The 16,189-nt window shown below is 36.9% G+C and overlaps 1 protein-coding gene across 4 annotated transcripts in view; it reads right to left on the bottom strand.

Moving 5' to 3' along the window:
• Positions 1-681: 681 nt before the first annotated feature.
• Positions 682-16,189, bottom strand: part of PTPRG (protein tyrosine phosphatase receptor type G) — a 712,285-nt gene continuing 696,777 nt past the window's right edge. For all 4 annotated transcript variants that reach the window (XM_042929870.1, XM_042929872.1, XM_042929873.1 and 1 more), the window contains 2 exons: positions 5,772-5,907; positions 682-5,181 (listed from right to left, as the gene is read on the bottom strand). In XM_042929870.1, coding sequence (XP_042785804.1) covers positions 5,035-5,181; positions 5,772-5,907 — 283 coding nt within the window. In that variant the 3' untranslated portion in view covers positions 682-5,034. The remainder of the gene's footprint in view (positions 5,182-5,771; positions 5,908-16,189) is intronic.

The following is a 16,189-nucleotide window of genomic DNA, read 5'->3' as shown; positions in this document are numbered from 1 at the left end:
TTCATTATTTTGTGCTGGAGTTGGTTTAAGAGAGCCCTGGAATAGATTAACGTATTTTTTCTTAAATTCCTAGTTACTTAGGGAGAATGAAATGTCAGCTCTTGTTGTCTGTGGAAAGAAAAATGGGGGCCCTGGTAGTACTGAGCTCCTGATGTGAGCCCACCGAAAGTTCACGGGGCATGGTGGGCCCAAGCCATCAGGTTTGAGACCTGCGTATCCCTCCCTGTCTGGAAATGTCAAAATTGCTCGTAAGTAGAAGCGATTGTAGGGATCCTACATACATCTCATAGAGTCTCCAAAATTGTTGGCAGGATACATCCTTCATCCAACATCTTAAATAAGAGGTAGAAGTTGCTATAAATCTAGTTGGTATACTGGAGGAAGTAATAATTCTGCTTACACCTTAGCAGATTCATAATGCAAATCAAGTTTGATTCCATATGTAGGTAAACATTTGTCATTCTTCACTCTTTGAGAAAGGTAGAATTCAGAACAGACATTTCTTTTGGTTTGCTGCCTATGTGAAGATGACTCTTTACATTTATGCCTGCCAACCCTCTGTCTTAGTTTTCATGGTAGTAAAATAAATGTTATCTGTTAAGGGAGACTAGTAACTTAATTTTATTGGAGATACTTTCATAGAAATGCTCAGCACTAATGATTACATCAAAAACCATACTTTATTTTATGTATAGCAATACAATTTACATATTAAATAACACTATAATAGAATGATTTGATATAGTTTTAAACAGAAGAAAAAAGGGAAAAATTTCAGGTTACAAAACCCCTCCCCCCTGAACAAATTAAAAAAACAAAACAAAACAACAATCACTTTTTCCAAATGGGTCAATGCAACGAATGTATTCAGTGACTAATTATGTCTAATTCCTATTGCACAAATGGTCAATGGAATTGAGAAAGAAAACCCAATTTTCACAATCACTGCCTCAAAGAAATAACACGTGTTGGATTCTTTTGGAATGCAAAGATATAGTTCTTGCTACTTCAATATACAGAAAGTTGAATTCACATATCCACCACAAAGAAAAACCCAAAAAACTAAAACAAAAACAAAACAAAACAAAACTATGACGGAGTTGAAACTAGAAAAAAATTAGCTTTATATGAAAATATAAAATTCTATGATTATATACCATAGATACAAAGTTTCCAGAAGATGCTTATCCAAGCAACAAAATATTTACAGTTTTAATGATTTTAGCTATTTCAAAATGAAGTGAAAGAAACATGAATTAACATGAAGGCTGAGGTTTTTTTTTCTTTTTTCTTTTTTAGAAACAATGGCTGCTTGGCTAGTTTCAAATGTCCTAACAAAAAAGGAGTCACTACCCCAAATGTTGGAGAGTTGCAACATTTTATAAAATCGGCTGTCTCCTTTTCTGGAGATGTTTATTTCTTAAAACTCAAGATTTTTCTTGAAATTAATTATCCTCTGTAGAAAATGCTTCCCTTTGCAAATATTTAACAAAAATACTAAAAACAGTTTAACAGCTAAGACAAAGTAGAGGCCAAATATTAGTACAATTCCTTCTTATTTGTAGCATGCCTTCTTTCTAGAGATAAGTAAAGCCAGTATCGCATGTTAAATGGCAACTAAGGGAAAGCGCAAAGGGGTAAGTGAAATTATAGCTGTTTAAAAAAAAAAAAAGCAGGCATTTTCCCTTCATATAAAAATTCACTGGCACCTTTTGAACATAATCTTTAGAACACAGGAGTTGAAAATGCATTTTCCAGTATAATTGCTAAATTCTTAAGACAAACTACATTTTGATTATTATTTCTTAAATTGTGATGAGTTTGGGTTTATTTTTTGCTTAGAATTAGTAATATGTATCTTTGGTAAATTGGTATCTATATTTTAATTTTTAAATATATATGCATTTTAAGAAAAAAATTCCTAACAAGGCAGTTGTGCTGTGTCATTATAAAATAATTAAGGTTATTTGTTGATTTCAATATGTCACTCTGGGCTAAAATTTCCAACAGCCAAACCTTGAACACCATCAACTTCTCTGACCGTGCTGGACTCTTCAACTTGAAATAGACTCTTAAAGCTCCAAGGCATAAAAATTTAGGAAAACCAATTCAATGATCTTACTTTTGAAATTCAGAAGTTAACTTTTTAACACACGCGTATATAAAAGAAGACATTGTGGCTTTTGGATGCAAAAAGAGTTCTCCTGATGCCAGTAAGGGGTCTCCTCTGATGCCCAGTATGGCCACTTGTTCTGATCACTGCAGTCCAGTGTTGTATGATGTGTGCATTCTGTTCACCTAGAGCTAAATTCATACACCCACCAGCTTATTTTATAAAATAGCACATGATCGTTTGCAATAGCTATTTCCTTTCCCCCTGAGTGCAAATGGTAATAACCTTGTTGTGTAGTTAAGCAGTGTGTTCATGTCTCAAACAAAACACCATCTTTGAAACTCTCTGCCTCTGGAAAGATGCAAGCATATTTCTACTGATAACAAATGAAGGATCATATTCAGGATACACTCTCTGGGGCAAGTGAGGAACGAACTGCTGAACAGAGCTGTCCTCACTGAAGTGTGTTTGGACCACTTAGGCAAGATGGGCAAACAGCAACTGCTCATGTTCCAGTGTGTGAGGATTTGCAGACTTTGGCTCAAGCCCACTATAGACACACAATTTCTCTGAGAACTTCAAGCCACCTTTTCAATGCTTCTGTTTACTCGCGATCTTTCTTTTATTATAACTACGATACCCATGTAAGAAATGGTCACAGAATTGTGTTGGAACTTAACGGTTTTCACGAATTGAGCCCTCTATAAATAGCACAGAAGGAAATACGTACTGTTTCCTAAGCAGTGTTCATTTGTCTCAGAAAAAATTACCAAGGGACCATGAACCCCAGCATTACTTCTCACAGCCAAACCTGTGCCAACTACTAAAAAAGAGTTCACTCCTATCAATACTCTATATAAATTAAGTATAATCTGCTTGATTGACTGAAAAGGATCTAGCTCTTGCCATGATCTGCACCCTTGCCCTTCCTGATTCCCCTCAGCCTTCCGGCAGCTGTGGTGTTTCTGTGTTCAAGCTTCTCTCCTTCTGTGTAGATAGAGCTTCCTGGTGTTACCTCTGACGGCAGTGGAGGGGCCGCAGAGGTGTTCTTTCCTCTAGCACGTACAGTTTAGCGGACTTCGCTCACTTGCGCACCTTTCCTTAAGCCTCACCTACATGGTTCGTGAACAGTGGACTATTGCCATGTTGTAGAATTTATGTGATGAAAACATGAGATTAACCCTGGCAAGTGACACAGTTCATGAAAACGCCATCAACCTGGCCTGTGCATCGGAACTCCCAAACTTGGACGGTAGCCTCTCCTTAGTGGCTTTGCTTCCTCAGCACCACTCTGACAGACTTCACAGAAAGCCGACTTAAGAGAAATAGAACCTCAGCACTGATTATCATTAATGTCACAGAACCTACCCAGATAGTATGATAGTAGCCAGTATGGAGTTGTTGTTGAAGTTTATTGACATAAAAATTAACCAAAACTCTTTTCTTCTTGACAGGCCCAGTTCTGGTGATGACTTCACTTCTAACAGAAGCCATCCCTTAAACACAAATATGTAATAGAAAAGATCTCAGTAAGGAGCTTATTTTTCTAACTGAACTGAAATTTCTTATCAGTGCTAATTTCCCAATTGTGTACTTACGGCAGGGTGAATATGGCTCCAGAGGCTAGATCAGATAAGTTCCTTGGGCTCTGTGTAATGATTATTAGCCTCTTTGAGGGAAGTGTGTCTGTTCTTGGGGCTAAACCACACCAAGCCATCCCCATCTTTGAAAATCTATTTGAAAATGTCCATATCCTCTTTTATTCAAGATTCTGATTTCGTCTCTCCAAATCAGACTTCTCCACGTGTGGGAATCTACATAGTCCCAAGACTTTTGCTAATAAAGTATTTTCAGTTTTATCCTAAGTACAAGAATATATGTCATTATGGAATTTATCAGGAAATATTTGGCAAAAAAGGAAAGAAAAGAATGTTAACTATTTAGGTAGTTTTTATTAGAGTGCTAGACGAGTAATAGGGATATTTTAGAGGGCTAATTTCAAAGTTACACACCTGCAGAAATTTTCATTGTTCTACCTGCCATGATGTATGGTATTAGAAACCAAGAAGCATTAATGGAGAGTTACTAAAGGGGAGATGTGTAAACTATTGCCATATCCCTATTGTAAAAGATAGCCCTGACTGCAGGGTGTAGCTATTTCAGAGGGTCAAGATGGAAATAACACACACCGTCCACATAGCTACTGTGAAAACTGTAATACAGAGATATCCTTTATTTTGACACAGTTGGGGAATTTTTTTTAAGCTATGAATATAACTTCAACTAATAAGTGATGTTCACATAAAGCTCTTAAGCCTTCTAATTTCTTAATGGATACCTTTACCGTCATAAACGGAACTGTTTCAAGGCCATGAGGTTGACAGACTGTCTCAGTAGCTCTCAGGAACCTGCTCTTCTTTACAAGAAAACAATGCCCATCCACTCCATTAAAGTACAGAAGGCAGACAGTATTGAGCAGTGCCTAAAACAAACAGAGGAGAGGACCGAGGAAAAGCTCAGCATTGCCTGCTAGGAGGATGCAGCTGCTTTTGCAATAATAATAAAAAAACCAAGATCCACTGTCCTGACAAAACCTTCACTGTACTGAACTAAAAAGTAGCATGTGTGTTCTCATGGAATGTCACATCAGGGCTTGCTTTAGGATTAGATTATAGGCAGTAACACTGATCATATAGTGCAAACTAGGTAAAATTGCGTTTCACTGTGTGAAATGAACAGAGGTGCAAATGCTCAGTAGGATACCATTAAGACATAAAATGGCAAAAAATAAATATCAAAACTTTTATCAGTGTAAAAAAGTAACTGGGTTATTGTATAACCTAGAGTCTGGCAAAAAAGGCCTCAAAAAAGTTCTCAGTCTTCAGAAGTTTTACAAATTAAGTGCCCATTCGGGATTCCAATCACACTAGAGATTCCATGCTCTCGGCAGGGTCTGATTCGTCTGCAATGAGAACAGCACCATTTTTGTCCACTGTCATGGGACCATTTCCATTTTCTTTAGTGCTGACCAGGCTGAGCATTGCTTTATAGACAAACTGGTATTGTTCCTGAAAAACAAGGAGAAGACAGTTTGAGACAAAGAACAGCTTAGTCATTTCATCTAAGGTAGAAAGAACGATTTTTTAAAAAGGTAATTATAAAAAAACAAGAATATACATTTATGCTAAGAAACTTTAAAAAATGACTTGAATCCTTTCATAGTGGAGACCTTTGCCTTCTGCATGTCACTTTGATTGTTGTTAGTTGGGAACTCATTCTCAGTACAGACAGTGAATTAAGAGAATGGAATATCCCTGTGCTAGAACTGGAGAATACCATACTCTAGAAAGCAGAGTTTCTCGCTCTCAACACTAATGATGTTTTCAGGAAGATGAGTCTTTGTTGGAGAGGTGTGTCTGCTGCGTGCCAAGATGTTTAGCAGCTTCCCTAGGCTCTGCTCAGTTGGTGCCAGAGCACTGGTCTCCATCGCCAGTTGTGATGACCAAAAAAAAAAGTCTCCAGATGTTGCCAAACATCCCCTGGGAGTGGGGGGGCGGGGCAAAACCACCCCTCACTGACAACTGCTGCTCTAATTCAAGTGTTTGCCTGAGTTTCGGTTGATGGAGGAACAGGTTTCACAAAGAAGCAAAGTACTTACAATGTCTGTGAATACTCCAGGCCTCATAAGATTGATCATTTTTGCAACCTGGAAAACATCCACAGCATTTTCATTCTCCAGTTGCTGGGACAGGGTGGTAAGGGCACACAGCATTCCTGCTGAAACTGCTCCATACCTTGGGGAGGAAAAAAAAAAATGCTATTTCAGATTTGCTAAGGGATTAAATTTACTGGAATGAAATTAACACCATATATTTGCATGGTGGCATATGTTTGCATAGTCCGCACACGGACTGCAGTGACCTCTCTTCTTGAAATCAGTGAAATGCTGGACAGGGGGAGAAGATGTAGAGACTAGCACAAAGGTGCCATTTGTTCATGAATGTGAAAGCTCCCAAACTGGCTTATCAGATGCTCAGCTTGATACTCCAGATGAAATGAGAGGTTTAAAATTAGACTGGGGATAGCTATAGAAGACTTAATGCTGGGGACGAGGTGGGAAAAATATGAGAACCCTAACTACAAGCTCCTGGATGTGCAGAGGTAGGGAAAGGACCTGAAAAAAAAAAAAAATTCCCCCCCCCCCAAAAAAAAAAAACAAAAAACAGCTAAATCAAACTTAGAAAACGTGACTTGAAATGTGTGGCTCAAAATGTAGTCAGAAAAGTTTCAAAATGAATTTCACATTAGGTCATTGTTTTTGGCACTGAAGTGGAATTTTGCCAGTTAGAGTACCTCTGATAAAAGTCTTGGAAAAATATGGTTGTTTTTGACACACACAGTCTCTCTCTCTCTCTCACACGCACACACACACACACACACACACACACACACACACACATTTAGAATGGAAATCCCATTTTTTTCCAGGAACCTCTGGTGGCACATTAGTGTTAAGAAAACACAGGGATTGAAAGAATTGTTCCAGGTGATGATGCTGGTAGAAATGAAACTAGAATTTATATGGCTTGCATATTTTATGGCTTGTGCCCACTGTTCTATTAAAAACTATTAAATGTGCAGTTTATAGTGCAGTTTATGTGCAAGTTTCTGAGTTTATCGTTATATGAAATTGAAACATTACAGATGTTTTACATCTTTAATACAAATAAGACCAAAGCTCCCAACTTTAGAGGTCAGCTAGCTAGAGGTAAAAACTGTTCTACATTTAGGTCCAGTCGCCCAGAGTCCAGTTTGTTGGTACATTTCAGTCTGGTTCATTACTTCCGTGCTGTATGCATACTGGACTCACTGGCTTCCCTGTAGGTGGGCATTTACATGGTTCGTATCTTGGGCATACCAGTGGAATTACCATGAGTAGAAAAATTGGCTCACAGGTATGCCCATTTTTAGTTTTAAAGATACTGCAATGTTTCTCTCCTAGTGGTTGTTACCGGTTTATCCCCCTCCCAGCATGAGAACACTTGTTTCTCTGACATCATTTTATTTGAATTTTTTTAAAGTTTATTTTTTTTGAGATCGAGAGAGTGAAGAGGGGATGGGGGAGAGGGAGAGAGAGAGAATCCCAAGCAGGCTCCACGCCGTCGACAGAATCTGACATGGGGCTTGAACTCACAAACTGTGAGATCATGACCTGAGCTGAAATAGAGAGTTGGATGCTTAACTGACTGAGCTACCCAGGCGCCCCCATCTTCTCGTCATTTTAAAGTTGAAAAGCTTCTCCTAATCTGATGGGTGAAAAACTGTATCTTAATGTTAGTTTAATTTGCATTTTCTTGATTACCAGGAAGTTTGAGAATCTTTTGTGTTTATGGCCTGTGTTTCCTCTTCTGAAATTGTGTGTTAATATACTTTGGCCATTTCTCTTAGCTCTCTTTTATTTGTAGCATAGGTTGTAAATATTTATTCCAGTGTCTCAGTTTCCCTTAACATTGTTTGTAGGTACTTTTGTTACACATAATCAAATGGCTTCATCTTTCATTTTTGGCTTTTTTGGAATCTTGAGAATGCTTTTTCTAACCCAGCACTTTAAAAACATTCTCCTACATTTTTCTATTTTTATTTTTTACATTTCATTGTATATTTCATCTGAATCCTATTTTGGTATAAGGTTACGGTCTGATTTTACTTATTTTTCTAATGGGTGACTTTTTTTTTTATTAGATAGTCTCCTCTTTTCTCATTGCATTTCCTTTGTATCAAATACTAAATTGTCATATAGTTTCTGAAATCTGTTTGGCCCTTTAATCTATTTTTTGTATTTCCCTACATTTAATTCCTATAGATTTTTAATGTTCTGACATCCGAAAGAGCAAGTTCCTGTAGTCTTGGCTGTCTCTACATTCATTGTTTCATGTTTTTTTTGTGCTTCAAACATCTGTATTTTCATTTTTACTTGTACACTTATTTCCAAATACCTCTACTCCTTGATTCCTTCCTGTCCTGTTTCATATTAGTCTTGAAACTGAATGCTCAAGGAACACAAAAAGTTTTACTGGGGTTTTGCTTAGTTTGCCCTCAATACATAGATTGGTTAGAGGACAGTAACCTCTTTTTGAGTTTTTCTGTTCATGAACGTGATATCTTTTCTCCCTTTTTCAGGTCTTTTGTAGTTATCATTTACATTTTACAGTTTTCTTCATTGTCTTTGCCAGTTTCATTTTAGGGTAATTTCTAGGTGCCTTTTTAGAGTCTGTCACTCCTAAGAATGGCCTCTTTTTATGATCTTTTGTTTGGTTTCAGTTGATACATAGGAACATTAGTGATTTTCACATGGTGAACTTGTATCCTGCCATGCAGAACTCTTTTTAAGTTCTAATAATTTGTGGATTATCTAGGAAGTTGGCTTCGTCTTTATCTGCCAATAATGTTAGTTTTGTCTCTTTTCACCTTTTGTATTTCTTACATCTTTTGCTTTTATTGCATGGGCTAGGACCCGGTAGTTGTGCATTGTAACACTGCAAGGGGGTCTCATATTGTTGTCTTTCATGGTAAAGCCCCTAAGTTTTTCGTGTTAAATAAAGATGTTTGCTGTGGGCTTCTGATAAATAACATTTATCAAGTTAAAGAAGATACTTGCGACTTTGTTTGCTAAGAGTGTTTTCTTTTGGGGAGGGAGATCACGAGTGAATGTTATTTTATCCTGTGCTTTCCAACACCTATTGACTCTTTTAGCAATTCCTTTAATAATGCCCTGAATTCACTTGAGAGAGCAGTGGTAACACTTAACCAGCTCTACACCCTTTTCATGATACATGAAACGATCTTACTTTTAATGATACATATTTCTTTTAATCCAACATACTGGATTCTGACAGTATTTTATTTAGATTTTTGTACCCATAATCAAATAAGTAAGATTGGCCTATACTTTTCCATTCTGGTGTTATCCTTTTTTTTTTTTTTTTTTTAAATCAAGGTTACATTAAATCTCCTGTGTTTGTTACTGTTTAAGTATAGCCTAGTGAGCACTTGGTGGGCCTTAACAGTTTGGGAACTCGTCTGTTTATTCAGTTCTTGGTGATTATTAAGGTGTGTTATGCTCTTACTATGTGCCAGGATCTCTTGCAGGTATTAAGTGTACCAAGTTAATCGTCACAATAATCCTGTGCTATGACTGTTGTTATTCCCCTTCCAAAGCTGAAGAAACAAGGTAAGTTCCGGTGACGTAACTGGCCAAGGCCTCACAGTTTGCCAGACGACTTTAGTTTGAGCTGATACATGTTAATGGCTCATAATAGAAGCTAATATATACAATATGTTCAGTAAACACCATTTATTATACTTATTATTGAGACTTAAACATGTATTGGTATAAACAATTTCAAGCGTTTATTTTAAAGTATTTCTATTTTAACCTTTTGTTATTAGAAAACATCAAACACTGGAAAGTACTGTAACTTTGATGTAGCCATTACTCAATTACAGCCGTCACTGGCTCATGGCCAATCTTGTTTCACATCTACTTCCTCCCGCATATCCTTTGAAGTAAATCCCACGTATTTTATTCATTAATATTTTAGTATAAAAGATAAAATTAAAAAAATATATATATAAACATTATCACACCTCAGCAAATGAACAGTTACCAAATATTTTGAGTGTAACTGCAGATACACAGTAGATGCTTTTCTTCCCAATGGCAACTTATGCCCTCCCTGCTTTTTTCTTCACCATTTCCCAAAACTGTATGTTTTATGAGACTTAAGTTCTTAGAAAATCTCAGCCGTTATTTCTTTAATCTCTTTTGTCAACATGGATCACTTCTGAGATGTATGTTAGAACTCACCTATCTAGTCCGTAACTAAGTTTGATTTCACTTCTGTCCATTCTACTACTACTAGCCTGTCTCTTGTTTTTCCCCTCTCTTGGACTCTCTCATTTGTCCCTGTTTGATTATACATGTTTCTGGTTAATGTCCTAGTCTTCTGTTAGATCTCTGAGCATGTGTTCTATTGTAACTGCTCCAGTAACTGATTTACACTTTGTTGTTGTTCTTCTTGCTTTGATCATTATGTTAACTTTCCTCAGATTCTAAATTGTACTCAGTTTACCTTCTTATTGAGCATGACTAGCGTTTTTTTTTTTTTTTTAATCCTCTGTACTAATTATTATTTTTTCCAGTAGGACAAAAATCTAACCTTTGCTTAATATGTTCTAGTGAAACTGTTAGACTCAGGACCCTTTCCCTAACCTCCCCCTGTCCCCCAAACCAATCTCTTTGTTAAAGCTCTCCATAGCCTTTCAGATAGAAAAGTCCCGTATTACGTATCTTATACAGTGTGTACTCTATGTGGATGTACTCTCGCCTGTCCTTGGATTGCCTTTCTTAGATTTAGCCACTCTTAAATAAGCACCTAAATTAAAAGGAAGCACCTACACAGTAAGATTTCAAACAGGACCAGAAACTAAGTCAAATTAATCAAATCCACAGATCATTTAAATATTTTCTACATACCAAACACGATAGTGAAAGGGTAAAGACTGAAAAAATAGAGGCCATTCTCAGATTAGGAATTAGATAGAATTAGAGGATATTTATTGAGTTTCATGGATTTGCCCTTCAGACTATAAGAACTTGGTGAAAAAGTGATACTAGTAATTTTATAACATGTATAAAACAAGAGTAGTGTACAGATTCACTGTTTGCCTTTCTCAAAGGGCCTCATTGAGAGGAATGTTTATTTAGTGCAGCTAAGAAGAAAGCAGAATGTGTTTTCATCTTTCCTTGCCTATACCTCGAAGAAATAGAAGTCCTTGAAGTTCCTGATGTACAGTAATGTAAGTGCTCTATATTCATTTTAAACCACAGTGGGATTCCTTGTATTGTCAGTGTGTATAATACCTCTGCCCACTTAATTATATTTTTTACTCTTCCATATAATTATGGTACCTTTGCTTTTAAGAGGTTTTAACAATCACTTTATTGCTCAAATAAGCATTAAAAAAAAGTTTTAAAAATCATAACCAAAAATGCGATCCAGAGTTATAACTCTGTCACTATGAAGAAACTAAAGCTTCCCGTAGAAATCATTAGGGCAAAAAGGAAAACAGAGTTAAAGCTTGAATATGCAGCGGTCCGGGGGAATCAAGGCAACATGAAAGCCTTCCGCAGGACTTTAAGAAATTAACACTTTGGGGAGTGCCTGCGTGGCTAAGTTGCTTGAGTGTCCGACTCTTGATTTCAGGTCAGGTTGTGGTCTCAGGGTCGTAGGACTGAACCCCATACCGGGTTCCTCAGTGAGCCTGGAGACTGCTTGAGATTCTCTCTGTCCCCTCCCCCAATCTCTCTCTAAAATAGTACTTAAAAAAATTTTAAAACTTTGGAAGTGAATGAGAAAATAAAGTAGGAAAACATGGTCTGGAGAACTGAGGGACATGAATGCCAGAGTGCTTCCTGTGACAACCAGTGGGAGGCAGTGCTAACCAGCAGGATTAGATAGATCTGGATCTGACTGCAGTCAGGGCCAGCTTCCTGGCTACGGTCTGACGGGTCTCCTGCTCACAAGAGTCCTGCGCTTAGTTTAATGCTGTGCTGTTGCCATCTGGAACTTTTTTTTTACTGAAGTATAGTTGATATACCATATTAGTTTCAGGTGTGTAACAATGATTTGACAAGTATATATGTTAGGAACTATTCACCGTGATAGTGACCCAAGTTATTACATTATTAAGTACATTTCCTATGCTATACTTGTCATCTCTGTGATTTATTTATAACTGGAAGTCTGTACTTACTAACCCCCTTCACCTGTTTCACCCATCTCCCTACTACTGACAACCACCAGTTCTGTTTATCTTAGTTTACTTCTATGTGGAATCTTAAATAAAAAGAACAGAAGTGAAATCACTTGTATTTGTCTTTATCTGATTACTGCACTTAGCCCGATACCTTCTAGTTCTACCCATGTTGATGTAAAAGGTGACTTCTCTCTTTTTTTTTTTTTTTAATGCCTGAGTAATATTCTATTGTATACATACATCACATCTTCTGTATCCACTCATCTATTTACGGACATTTAGATTTCTTATGTATTATGACTATTGTAAATAACACTGCAGTGAACATAGGGGTGCATGCCTCCTTTTCAATTAGTGTTTTTGTTTTCTTCTGATAAATGCCCATAAATGGAATTACTGATCATATGGTATTTCTATTTTTACTTTGTTGAGTAGCTTCGGCGCTGTTTTACATAGTGGCTGCACGTATTTATTTTTTCCATTTCTTCTAGGCTAGTCTAACTTGTTGGCTTAGAAGTTTTAATAGTACACTCTCATTATCCTTTGTATTTCCTTGGTGTTGGCTATAACTTCTTTTTCATTTGTAATGTTATTTCAGTCTGCTTTCTTTCTTGAGGAGTCTGGTTAAAAGTTTCTTAGTCTTGTTTATCTTTTCAAAGAACCAGGTTTTGGTTTCATTGATGTTTTTTTTTTTTAATTTTTTTTTTCAACGTTTTTTATTTATTTTTGGGACAGAGAGAGACAGAGCATGAATGGGGGAGGGGCAGAGAGAGAGGGAGACACAGAATCGGAAACAGGCTCCAGGCTCCGAGCCATCAGCCCAGAGCCTGACGCGGGGCTCGAACTCACGGACCGCGAGATCGTGACCTGGCTGAAGTCGGACGCTTAACCGACTGCGCCACCCAGGCGCCCCGATGTTTTTTTTTTTTTTTTTTTTAAGCTTATTTGTTTATTATGAGAGTGGCAGAGAGAGAAGGTGAGAGTGAGAATCCCAAGCAGGCTCTGTGTTGCCAGCCCAGAGTCCATTGTGGGGCCTCAAACCCATGAACTCATGAGATCATGGCCTGAGCTGAAACTGAGTGGGATGCCTAGCCAACTGAGCCATCCAGGCACCCCTTCATTGATATTTTCCATGGTTTTTTTAGTCTACATTTATTTCTACTCTGATCTTTTTTCTTTTCTTCTCCTAAGTTTTGGCTCTGTTTGTTCTTCCTTTTCTAGCTCCTTTAGGTTCCTAAGGATAGACTGCTTGAGAGTTTTATTTCTTGAGGTAGGCCTGTATTGCTATACATTTCCTTCTTAGAACTGCTTTTGCCACATCTCAAAAGATTTTGCATGTTCATTTGCCTCCAGGTATTTTTTAATTTCCTCTTGGATTTCTTCATTGAGACATTGGTTGTTTAATAGCATGTTATTTATCCTCCATATATTTGTATTTTTTCCAGGTTTTCTTGTAATTTATTTCTAGTTTCATACTATTATGGTCAGAAAAAATGCTTGATGTGATTTCAGTCTTCTTAAATTTATGGAGATTTGCTTAATGGCCTAATATGTGATCCTGGAGAATAGTCCCATCTGTACTTGAAAAGAATGTGTATTATGCTGTTTTGGATGGAATGTTCTGTATGTATCTGTTAAATCCATCTGGTCTAATGTCTTGTTCAAGGCCAGTGTTTCCTTATTAATTTTCGATCTGGATGATCTATCCATTGACATAAGTGGGTGTTAAAATTCCCTGCTATTTTCTTACCATCAATTTCCCCCTTTAGATGCTTCTATGTTGGGTGCATAGATATTTACAGTTGTTGTATCCTCTTCTGAGATGGATCCTTTTACCATATGTAATGTCCTGATCTTGTTAAAATGTTTTTTTTTTTTTGAGAGAAACAGAGCACATGAGCAGGGGAGGGGCAGAGAGAGACAAGGAGAGAGAGAATACCAAGCAAGCTATGCACTTGAGTGCAGAGGCTGATGTCCCAAACCTTGAGATCATGACCTGAACTGAACAAAGTCAAGAGCCAGACACTTATCTGACAGAGCCACCCAGGTACCCCTATTCTTTATTTTAAAGTCTATTTTGTCTGCTATAAATACTGCTACCCCAGCTTTTCTTTTTTTTTTTTTCTGTGGAATATCTTTTTCCATCCCTTCAGCTTTCAGTCTGTATATCTATTTAGGGAGTCTTTTGTAGGCAACATCTGGGTCTTGTTTTTTTATCCATTTAATCTATGTCTTTTGATTGGAGCACTTAAACCACTTACTTATTTGAGAGGTATGTACTTTAACTGCCATTTTGTTCATTGTTTTCTGGTTATTTTTGTAGTTATTCTATGTCTTTTCTTCTCTTGCTCTTCTCCCTTGTGACTGAGGACTTTGTTTAGTGTTATGTGTTGATTTCTTTCTGCTTTTGTATATCTATTATAGGTTTTAGGTTTGTGGTTTCTGTAAGGTTCATATATAACATCCTAAATATATAGCAGTGTATTTTAATGGTTGCTTAAAGTTTGAACACATTCTAAAAACTGCACTTTGACTTATCCTCTCCACGTTTTATTTATATATATATATATATATATATATATATATATATATATATATATATGATGTCATATTGTACATCTTAAAGGAGTCACAAAATAGACAATTTTTTTTTTAAGATATAATTGATTTTACTGCTTTGGTCTTTTAATCTTTATACTTAGTTTTAAGATTGATTTACTATGTTTACTATGTTGGTTTTACTAGTGAATTTTTTTTTTTTTTAATAATTTTTTACTTACAGCCTTTTCTTTTCCAAAGGGGCATCTTTAATTTTCTTCTGAGGCTGGATTAGTGGTGATGAACTCATTTAATTTTTGTGTGGTAAATGCTGTCTCTCTTCTTCAACTGTGAATGATAACTGGGTATAGTATTCTTGGTTATGGGTTTTTTCCTTTCTACACTTTGAATATATCATGCCACTTCCTTCTGGCTTGCACGTTTCTGATGAAAAATCAGCTGAGAGCTTTCCTTTGTAAATAACTAGTGCTTCTCTCTTGATACTTGTAGAATCCTCGATTTATCTTTATTATTATTATTATGTGTCTTGCTTTATTCATCTTGTTTGAGGCTGCTTCTGGGACTTGGATATGTGTGTTTCCGTCCCCAGGTTAGGGAAGTTTTCTGCTTTCTGTCTCTGTTCTCTTTGTGGGACCCCGATACCAGTAATGTTAGTGTATGTGGACATGCTGTTGATTTCCTCTAGTGTATTTCTCATTTCAGTTATTGGTTCTTCTTTGTATTTTTTCTTTCTTTGTTGAGGTTCTGAGTACATCCACTGTTCTCTCAAGTCTGGTGAGCAACTTTATGACCATTACTTCGAACTTTTCATCTGGAAATTCTTAATTTTTCCATAGGGCTCCATAAATTACGTAGCTGGTCCTGGCTCTGACACTAACTATATATGTGTATGCAGGCCATTAGCTTCACACTACCTATTTTTTCCTTATGTGAAGAAGGGATCCCAAAATGACCCTCTTAGTGGGGTAGTGGTAAGGTTCAAAGGAAAACCAGAATTATTTCTGGGGGTCTTTGCAGCAGTGGGTATAGAAAGCAGTCCATAGATTTATGCATCTCCTATGGAGTATCTCAGGTTCAAATTAGAAGATTACTGGTGATACTCAAAGAGCTCTTGCTTATTTGGGCTATATCCCCTCTATTTATCGTATGAAAAATTAGAACTGAGAAAATGTCAAAACACAAGACCATGCAAGCACCTGTTACAGAAGCTGTCAGAGTGAGAATGAACAAAGCAAATGGTATCTTTGTATTATTATGAAAATGGTTTTGACTTTTTGAATTCCCCGGAAGGGCCTCCTTCCCAACCAGCAGTCCTTGGATCATTCTTTGAGAATTATTAATCAAATTAGCCTTCTATGGTATCTAATAGGACGATAGAGCTATATGCAGAGTGAATAACTATTTGCACAAGAAACTTTTTCTGTGAGTGAATGTCTAATCTGTTGTCCCACAAGATGGTAAAAACTGTGCTTATGTTCTAATCCTCTTCTGTCGGAAGGAACATAGAGTCTGCTTAAAAACTTTGACAGTAATGCTACACATCAGCCTCTGAATCTTGAATACAGGATGCTGTGAATAAAGCAGTTTGCCTTTGTAAGTGGTGCTTGTGCTCAGATACAATCAGTTTACTTTTGGGCGAGGAATTTTATCCTTAGATCATTTTTCTAGGAACTTCGTCCACCTCACAACACAGCTGAC

This window comes from Panthera leo, chromosome A2 (assembly GCF_018350215.1).
Source record: "Panthera leo isolate Ple1 chromosome A2, P.leo_Ple1_pat1.1, whole genome shotgun sequence".
NCBI classification, from domain to species: domain Eukaryota; kingdom Metazoa; phylum Chordata; class Mammalia; order Carnivora; family Felidae; genus Panthera; species Panthera leo.
The sequence above is the reverse complement of the archived record's forward strand: the minus strand, read 5'-3'. Positions and strand labels throughout refer to the sequence as shown.